General features: G+C 35.8%; 1 protein-coding gene across 7 annotated transcripts in view; it reads right to left on the bottom strand.

The window, feature by feature from the left end:
- Window positions 1-2,216: 2,216 nt before the first annotated feature.
- Window positions 2,217-10,594, bottom strand: part of Wdr62 (WD repeat domain 62) — a 446,434-nt gene continuing 438,056 nt past the window's right edge. For all 7 annotated transcript variants that reach the window (XM_071585661.1, XM_071585668.1, XM_071585662.1 and 4 more), the window contains 5 exons: window positions 10,457-10,581; window positions 9,008-9,191; window positions 7,990-8,098; window positions 6,322-6,650; window positions 2,217-4,494 (listed from right to left, as the gene is read on the bottom strand). In XM_071585661.1, the coding sequence (XP_071441762.1) occupies window positions 4,037-4,494; window positions 6,322-6,650; window positions 7,990-8,098; window positions 9,008-9,191; window positions 10,457-10,581 (1,205 nt within the window). In that variant the 3' untranslated portion in view covers window positions 2,217-4,036. The remainder of the gene's footprint in view (window positions 4,495-6,321; window positions 6,651-7,989; window positions 8,099-9,007; window positions 9,192-10,456; window positions 10,582-10,594) is intronic.

Here is a 10,594-nt window from a genome sequence, read left to right as displayed (position 1 = left end):
TTGAATTTGTTCATGAAAAGGAAAGGTCAGACCAAAGATGACAGCCATCACCCATGGTATGTATTACCTTGGGTCTGGTTAGGAAGTAAATCATTAATTAATGCAGTTTTCAAAGCTGTCCGCAACTGGTGTGTATTGGGCCTCTATTTTGCCTAATAATATTGAAAAAACTTCTATTGGATTGATGTTTCTTGTGTTGAGGTGCCCGAAATGCTTACATTTCAGTTCGGTCCACAACAATATTACCAATCTTATGGTTGTTAACCAACCATCCTGCCAAGAAGGGTGGATTACTTTTTTCTTTTCCTGGAACTCCAATAACCTGATTTTGGCAAGGGCTATTGCCAGTGAGCCATATGATTAATTCGTTCAAGTGAGTAAATATATTTGTTGAAATTGCTCCATTTTTCTTCCACTTAAGGATAGCCTCGAATATGAAAGTTAGTTTTTTTAAGTGATTTATTTCATATTTAATTTTAAAGGTTTGTGAAAGTAATTCAATAGAGATGTTATACATATGACATTGCATTTCTCCTTCAACCTCTCATTGGAGGTCCCAAGGATACGATTCTGGGAGATGCCTCAGGGCATCCTCTGATTTATCCAAGCTATGTGGTTTTTTCTGGCACCAGATCTTCCTGGTGAACAACAGGGAAAGGAGCTGGCCCCCATATCCTGAAGTGTGAATTTCAAATATGCCTTTGGGCTTAGTAGTTGGTAAGCTCTATCCTTACCTATCAAACCAAAAGTAATCAACCTCGGGTTGATTATTGTAGGTTCAAGTTCCCTGAGCAAGTATCTTTCCTAAAAAAATTTAACAGACAATAAAATTGAGACATCTCAATATTCTAAAATGTGGTAAAATACTAAAACCCTTATAATTTTTTCATTGATTGCAAAACAATCATTGTGTGTTATATCACAGAGGACTGTCAGCAAAATTATCCACTTAATTAAACAAATCCTGAAATTGAAATGCATTTTTTTTTTATTTTGTACCACTGTGAGATAATTTTTTTAGCATTCTCATGAATTGCTAATTTTGGTTGTATTTGCATAAGTTAAGCTTTAAAAGGTGGACCCAAACAAATGGTCAAATAAATATTTAATAATTTACCTTAAATTGCAACTATTGCATCCAACAATTATTATGAGCAACTCTGATATCTCACAGTTCATTTGATAGCCATTGGCTGGCAGGCTCTCTCTCTCTAACATTTCCACTTTCATTGCCCTTCTTGCCTCTCCCTTCCTTTCCAGTCGATTCTAATAATGAGGTGGATGGGTCGTGGTTCTGTTCTTTGGCTACCGTTTCCTTTAGTTCTTGAGATTAAAATCAGACCCAAAATAAAATGTATTGTTACCAGAATCAATATTTAGACCAATTCGGTTTTCACAAACCAAATTCTCATATACAATAATAATATCCACTGTAGAGTAACAAAGATTCCATCAAATGTTTATAGGTCAAAGTAAAACACCACATTGCCATTTATGTCACACTGTGTCACAAAAGTAAGCTGTAATGTAAATATGTGATCCACAATTGGTCATGGTTATTCTGGACTTATAAAATTTCATGTTTTATTGAGAGTTTTGTAAAGAAAATGAATAATGATATTGCTCTCAGCAAATGCTGTAGCTGCAATATCTTTCAATATATCTCAAAAAACTTTGTCGGGCATTAAAAAAATAGTGAAGATTACTTTTTAAATACCTATTTCTTTGCTTTTGCCCAACAATAGTATAAGAACACATGGCCAACCAAATAATCTAATGATTGTCATTAAAAAATATCATGGGAAACTTAGCTTACAGTGGACATTCATCCAAAAACATAGCATGTGCAATCATCTTTTAGTCTTGAAACTAATACAAAATCACAAAGGTCGCATGCAAATGTTCCTGATGGTATTAAACTTTTCATGAACAATATGTATAACTTTTAATAAGATAATAATTTCTTTGAAGGCGATGAAGCTGCTGTTGACTATAGCAACTGCTGTTGGCATGATTCCTATACATTTACTGGAACTGATAGCATTGAAACCCAAAGCGAAGACAATGACTGGTTCTGGAATGGACCCATCACTAGTTGTGGGTGATGTCACAGGCTATGTGCAAGTTGAGGGTCAGGAGCACTGTCAAACATGCATGACTGAGAATGTACATCATGCAGGTGAAGACAAATCAAAAAATAATAAAAATTTAGCATATCCATAAAAAAACCTGTTTAATCTGTTTTAAGTCAATTGTAATGTGATACAGTTGTTTTACTGACAATATTCATTATCTGAGAAGAATTATATGTGGGTGGCAATTCTCATTAAGTAAATTATTGAATTTGGTGCATTAAAAAAAAGTATTTATTATGGGAATAACATCCTGAATCATTATCAGGACAATTCTGAACAAACCAATGTTGCTAGTTCTCATGCGTTCAACAGTGAGATATTTAGTGAAGCAAATGGAGTAGGTCTAATCCCTTTATTACACAGAGATGAAAATTGACAGTCGTTCCTCCAAGATAGTTTGATGGGAAAATTATAAAGAGGCTCTCTATGGATACATATGCCAATTAGACTTCCTTTGATAGGAATGGCCTACAATGGACACCCACAAAATTGTGACAACCACATACCGTTCATCTCAAAGTATGGAAAGACGTATTGAAGGGTTAGCAAGTCTGCTGTATCCATCTTTCATGTGGTTGCCATAATAGACATGACATGTGGATATGGGCATATCATTCACAGACAGTACATGGTATCCATACACAACCTTCTATTTACTCAATAAAGGAAATTGCAACCTGGAATTTTCCATCATCGCTCCTGGAACAGTTGAGTCATAGAACACATTGACAATTAGTGGAGGAGAGATTTCTGAAAGGAGAATGGCTGGGCCTCTTGTTCTTTGCAAAGACATTTCAAAATGATCGTGCATATATTACATAGGCTGTCTGCTTATTGTTTGTTTATTTCAGATTTTTGACCTCCTGAGATAAATATGTATATCCCTACATATATGCACACATGGCTTTGGAATGAGTTATGGCAATATTTGAGACATTCAGGAAAGTCCATTGAATGTAGTGTAATACACCACATGGAAACAATTATGAATTATGCACCCAATCACACACCTATGCTTCTACAGGTATACATATAAAACATGAGACATCAAATCAAAATTTTAATTGGTTTAAATAATCTGATCTACAGGGCTAGGGTAAGAAACATTTTCACGTTACATTATTATGGTTCATTTGTGCTCCAATTCAATGTACTCAAGAAATAATTCCATTTAAAATCTTGGGCACATGGTTATCTACATGTTATGTAACAAGGGACTGCATACCATTGAGGCACAACTGACAACGCGGAAGACAGTAATTAAAGAGAGTCTGTCAACAATTTAATCATCCACACTACCACAAACAATTGCATTACGAACCTGCAATATTCTTTGTGCTTATCCATTTATCAATTTTTTACATTCATCAGTCTTGGCATAACACTTCTCGGCATTTTAGATGCTTAAGTAGTTTAAAATAATCACGTTACTGAATCGACAATTGTTAGAGTCCTCGTTTTTCCAACAAGTAGTTATCTCTTAATTTTAGGAGTCCATCTTTTTTTAGTCCCTTTCACACTGGACAAGAGCCAGTCATCAAAAAAAGCATGGTATACACATGGTGGTCACCAGAGGTAGTTATGATTTCTCATTCAACAGTCCAACGTTTTTCTACATTAGTGATGTGCTAACAGGATAGCTTTTCTATCCTAAAATCTTCTGGCAGTTCACACAGTTCCCCAAAATTTTTCTCACACTTCAATACAACTCATTCCGATCCTTTACTCCCATTCAAACATAAAAATTTTCATTCATGAATGCCCGGATCTATTAAAATGTGAGAGAACGAGTTCCTTTCCATTCGACCAGTTCCCCCCACTGCTCAATTTGCCCCCGAGCGGGGACTTATACTGCAGAGAACCAACTACTACTGTGTGATCACCCCACTTGCACAATGTTCCTAGCTAGATCCTTGACCCGATCCACCTTCGGCCAACTGAGATTTCTTCTGCTGCTGAGGGACAGTGCCTCCCATTCTCTGCTGCACTAGCGACAGGAGCATGTCCGAATACTGCTGCATCATTTGCACCACAGCGGGGTTTCCCTGGTCGACGCCCTGGCCAAGGTTGGTCGGGATCATGGGGAGGGAAGGGAAGTCCCTATGCTTGGGATTGCCCTCGGGCGTGGGGGGAAACTGGGCGATGGGGGTGGAAGACATTGATTGGGGCTCACAGACGAGCCGAAGCGTTTCCTGCACCTGCACCACACCCTCTTCAATTGTGCGCAATAGGACTGGGCTCTGCTGGTGCTGTGGCGTCGCACCTCCTTCCAGCAGGGAAATCCGCTTGTGCAGGTGGACGATGGCATCAGCTGAGCGGTTGAGCCTCTCTACCACACTTGTACACAGCTCCAAAGTCACTGAAATGGCAGGAATGACTATTAAATAAGATTCCCAGCACGAAAATTCAATACTGATGGTGAAACATTTTGAGCAGATGAATCACCTGTGGCTATTTAGACGTTTAAATTGCACATCTACTCAAATAAATAAATATTTATTTATTTGCTCACTCCAAGAGGGCACATTATATTATTCTTATTCTATGTTTCTTTCACCAGTATCTTTTGATTGCTTTTAAAATGAATACATCCAAAACAAATATTTATAACTTTGAAAGATGGGTTTCAACACATTTATTGTACACAAAGTATTTAAATTTAACGCTGAATCTTTTAAAAATTTTAATTTTTGTAAAATTTTTCAAGTGTGTTTTTTTATGAAATAATTTTTTTTAAACAGATTAAATCATTTCTTATTGACAAAAAATTATTGAAGGCAATATAAAAAAACTCTACCCTATTGTGAACATTCCAGAGGCACTGATGCATACAAAACCCTACCCCATATTCTAGGCACCAATTCTTCTCTGTACCCTGCACATTCAAATGGGCATATAAAACTCTGTGGAAAAGTACGAGTCTTTCTTTCCTTTTTTAGTAATGGATATAAAACTCTCCCTGCATCCTTTTCAGTATGCAATAGGAATTCTAGGTAGTCATAAATTACAATAGACTTCATTATTCTGGATGAGCGGGGAACAATCATCCTAGATAATGAAAAAAATCCCATGAAACCCACTCTTCACACAAAAAATGCAGCCATTCAACTTTGCATTGTGGTGCATTTTCAGTCTGAAAAATGTAATTTTTTAATTACTATCCTAGCCAAGCAGTATCCATGAGCACAATGGAGGAGTTCAAATGCAATTTGCCAGGTGAATAATATATGTAGTAAGCTTGCAGTAATATAAACATCAAAATATTGTTCCCTTAATAATTTATGAGAAGACATGACTTTGTACTGCTCAGACTGCAAGCAATGGATTTTCTGTTTTTTTTTTTTTTTGCATTAGGGATTACCGAGTCTGAGCTTGGGAGCTTTTCCACTTATAAACCATATATTGATCCCAATTAGGTTCAGTTTAATAATATTTTATGAATAGTTTTAACTATGTCCCCAAATAAAAGCCACAAGCAGACAGTCAAAATTATGTAATGATGACGCTAGGTCGCATTTTCAAACAAAATTGAAGAGTAGGTAAAAACAAACATCAATCAACAGGTCTCTTATAAAAATGAATCATGAATGCATGTATCATAAATTGAATAATTATTTCGAATCTTTGTTTTCTACAAATTGAATTTGCATTCCCGGTGGTTTCATTCCACGATAGAAGAAAAGGTGAACAAGAACCCGAATCCTAAATAATATCTATATCATTTTTTATGAATAAACCTAGCACAAAATTTATTTTTTTTCCATGGAATGTAATATCGTATTTCATATTACTTTGTAGAGAAAAAAATGATTCACTGAACGAGTGTTTCATTGTACAAGAAAGGTCACAGAACGGATAACACTTGTATTACGAGGTTCCACTGTATTGTTATTTGCCATTCATTTGGAGGAAAACAAATTTAAGCAAAAACAGCTATAACCAAGCAAAGGTTTGCAATAAAGTTTATTGGAATAACTGTTTACCTAATGTGCCTGCTACCTATCTCTTGCAAACAAGTTGTTACCATTTTCCAAACAAGTTGTAAGCTCCTAAGAGAACTGAAAATTATCAAACTTAAAATTTATTTATTACACTCTTTACATGCTACTCTTTGTTCATCACTGATTTAACCTGACTCTTCAACAAGTGAGCACAATAACAGTGATGTAAGAGAAAATTTACTCACAAGGTGCACCAGAAATGTCACCAACTGAGTCAGCATTCTTTTGGTCTATTGAGTTTTCATCGGCTTGAGAAATATGAGCACCCCGTGGAGCAGGAATGGGAGGTCCATCTGAATCTCCACCCTTCCTTGATGACCTTCGTCCTCCGGCTCCACCAGCTGGCTGAGTTAGGCGTTGTGTCACTTCCCTGGCTGTGCGACCCAAGTCCCTGTCTCCAGCAGACCTTGCGGCACCTGCACCACGGTTTGCTGCATTGGAATGTCGCAAGGCAGACTGCTGCTGCATCATGTTTCCTCCTGCCGAAGCTGGAGGACTTGTACCAGCGGAATTACTGGAAAATAATGAAAAGTTAAAAAAAAAAATTGAAATGCATGCAATCCATCAATAAAAACAAATTGCTAATTTCTGATAAAATCCTGAAAATAAATATCCATTGCAATTTACTGCACAGCTTCAATTTTATGGTAAGCCTTCTCAGCATTAACTTAGCATGATTTCAAAAATAGAACCAATCAGCATGCTCCTTCCAAACAATTTAGAAGATTAACCTACATAAATAGCCATATCAGTAAATACACAGAAAAATTAGGTAAAAGCGAAGGAAGTAAAATAATTACTATAATCCAGACAGTTTTTAAAAATGGGATGATTCTCTTGGTAGGCTTGAAATGTAAGGCATATAATGAAAAATTAAATTAGCAATAAGAACAGAATAGTCGATCCGAAGGCCAATAAACGATTAACGATAGGATCCTTAATTGATAATATTTACTTAATGGGATAACAGTGCATGCTTAGGGTTTCCATTGCTTTGCATTCATGTGAATGCATTATAAATTTTCTAATCATATACAGACATGAATGTATGCAAAGAATTAACTAACATTGCTTGTATTTGAAATTCAATATTTAAAATTAACAACACATTTAAAAAACTAAAAGTTTAAAAAAATTCACAAAATCTCCAAATCAGCTGTTAAATTGTATTAAACTATCTCTTAATGCAATATGAGAAAATGAGGTTTGCAGCACAATCATATTGTTCAAAGATCTCAGAAAGAGATTTTGGAAAATACACCAAGTTTTTCAGCTTAATAAATGTTATCTATTCCTAGAAATTATGGGCTCACTAAAATATGAAATATAAAACATTTTTCCTGAACAATTTACCTATTATGTATCTATTTATATTTCCCTATTAATCTATAATTATGATGAAGCAACATTTCAATGAATACCTTTTATCTACCAAAGGAGAAGTTTATATCGTCTTGACATGGGATATTTGGAATAAGTATAGTCTACATATCAATTTTCACTCTTTTTGACATTGCTACCTATCAATTGTAACACTTCCCAGCTTAATGTATGCACAAAAACTAACCTGCAAAAAAGTTTGTTTTGCAAAACTCTAGTTTTTCTTAATAAACTCGTTAACCATGATTGAATTCACTAGAATTTAGACCAATTTTCTTAGAAATGAATGATAACAAAGCTTTGTACACTTACTGATCTTCACAAAGTATTACAGATCCTGTAGGTACCTCATAAGAATGAGGTGATCCCATTACAAATAATTCATGACACTAAGCAATAGGCCATTAGTGCAATAAAGATACAAAAATTTCTAATACTGCTAAAGTTGATGGATAAATAATTTAACAACAAACCTATCAATACTGGTACTGCGAGGTCTCTGCTGGCCAGAACTGCTTTTTCCTCCACTGGGTGCAGCCTCCTCTGAGCTTGAATCATCGTTTCCAACATGGTTAAGATTCCCTGTAAACAAGCGTAAAAAGATGAGACCTAAAATTTTATTTGTTGATATAAGCAGGAGCAAATCTAAAGGCAGAATGATTTATGTGGGGAATGGGGTTGCTGACTCTCCCCTTTTTCCAGAATCTTCCATATTTCCACTTTTTACAATATGATTTCAAACACTTAGGTTTCAAGAGTATTTTCTCCCTTGTTATTTAAAATGTAAAAATCATCAAGTCACATTTAATTTTGCATTGTCAGGTCCAACCATTGAAAATGTTACAGTAGCAAAACCTAAATGAAAAATTGCTTGATTTCTACATAGATGCCAGGATCCAAGTTCAGAATCAGAGGAATATAAAATGCATGATCAGAATATCTCAATTTTAAGCTGCTACAGATTCAAGGGAGACAATAAGTTGCACTGAGAGAAAGGCAACTGCTGAAATTTTAAACATGGTGGTTCTGGTGGGAAGTCCAGAGGAAGACAGAAAAAATTAATGAAGGAAATATAAATCACATATTCAGGTGTGATGTGGTAGAACTGTTCTGTAATAACACAGACAAAAACTCTTGCAATTTTCTACTTAATATTAAACGGAAAATTGCCAGAGCTTTCGTCTCTATTATAATGGAGGAAATAATAAAAGTTAGCAGAACGTTGACGATCGCAATAGCAGGGAGAATGCTGGGTAATTGGGGCAGCAGAAGGAAGAGAGTAGACTTTGTTGACAGCATGGAGGCAGGCAGAATCAATGCAGGAATTAAGAAAGAAATAATCTAGGGAAAATAAGAGAAAGTTCTTGTGATATATAGAAAGTAAATAGTCATTATGAACCATCCGAAACCTATCGATTTCAATAGGTAGAAAAACTTGAATGAAGGAACACAGATATGATCAGCAGAAGTGCATTAAGAGATGTCTCTCACCTGAAGAGAACGCAGACGTCAAGCTTCTTCTCCGAGCAGAGCTGCCACCACTCCCTCCGCTCTTGCCTCCCACTCCATTCACCTTGTTCTGGGAGCTGATAGTCGGTCGCATGGCTGATGAGAGCCCATTCACCACCCTCCCTCCTCCCCGATGCACCGTACTCAGATCTGTCTCAGAGTCACTCTGTAGACACACAACAAAGAAGTTTGTAATAACACTCGATATAGTTGCCCTCTATCTTGCATCATTCGCAGTCATCCATAAAAGGAGTAAAATCTGTTAAAGCCTCAAGATTCATTGAAAAAAGTCTCTCTGCCATAATATTCAATCTCTTTTTTGAAAATTATTTATGATGGTTTCATATTAATCATTGGTGAAAAATCATTCAACAATTTTTTTTTAATGGTGGGAACAATGAAAGTTCCAGGTAATTTAAAAAAATCTCTCACATGCTCAAACAAGCAAAACAACATTCACAACAACATTCACAACAACAACAACAAAACATATAAAAAGGCATAGGATGTTTTGAGTGCTACAAATACAGAGGGCCTATGAAATTTGCAGTATATGCAATCACGAAAAACTAACAATTTAAACACTCTAACACTTACGCCAGTGTCAAGATTTAAACCAATGACCTTCGAGTTGTCTACTGGCTTGGGCAGGCTTTACAGCCATTGTAACTCAAGACAAACCTAATAATGTCATAAATGTGACGTTATTACATTTTTATTATCATTTAAAGATTGACCTATACATGAGTACATACAGTAAGTAGGGAACGCTTTATAAAATTCTTTCAAAAAATTGAGAATTGCATGCTCATGTTCTGCAAGATTTCTCATATGCACCTAAATTTAGATTCTCAAAAACCATGTCAAGAATTTTAGTGTGACTTTGACCAACTGGTCTCAGGTTACTGGATTTGTTTCCCTGAAAACCTCTTTTACTCCTTGAGACTTGATCATTTCATTTCTCAATGAACCCCCCAAAATTTAGCTTATGATGAACCACTAAAAGGCATTGTGGGTGAGGCCTGATGTTCCTGTAGTGTTATCAATTTCCTAAAAAAACCAAGCACAGTGGCACAGTCTTCTTGGAGGACTAAGATATGTTTATCACCTACATGAATCTATCCCTGGCCTGGACCAGTATAAAAAACATCATAAAGACCAAAGGAACTTCCCCTTTTTAACATCTAAATGTACTAAGCGCACTTATGCAATGCAAAAGGATCTTAATGGCTGAAAAAATCCATTATACTCAAAAATACCCACTGATAACTTACTGCAGCAAAAGCAAACATCCAGGATTTATATAAATAAAAAACAATGTGAAAATCACAACTATAAATCTTTGTCTGATGACAATATAAACGAATGCAAGTGAGCATAGTAACCTTTCAGCAATTAATTACAGTACTTTCCTGTAAAACTTATGCTTACCTGATTCAAGACTCCAACTGAACTGCTTCTGGTTATAGAAGAATTTGAGGTTTGTTTCAGCGTTTGCCTTGGCAAGGTGCGGAATCCTGCAGATGAAGTTCCTTTACCTTGAACCTTCCCTGAAACTGCACACACAAA

This window comes from Hetaerina americana, unplaced genomic scaffold (genome assembly GCF_022747635.1).
Source record: "Hetaerina americana unplaced genomic scaffold, ioHetAmer1.1.p SCAF_2, whole genome shotgun sequence".
Lineage (NCBI taxonomy): Eukaryota > Metazoa > Arthropoda > Insecta > Odonata > Calopterygidae > Hetaerina > Hetaerina americana.
The sequence above is the reverse complement of the archived record's forward strand: the minus strand, read 5'-3'. Positions and strand labels throughout refer to the sequence as shown.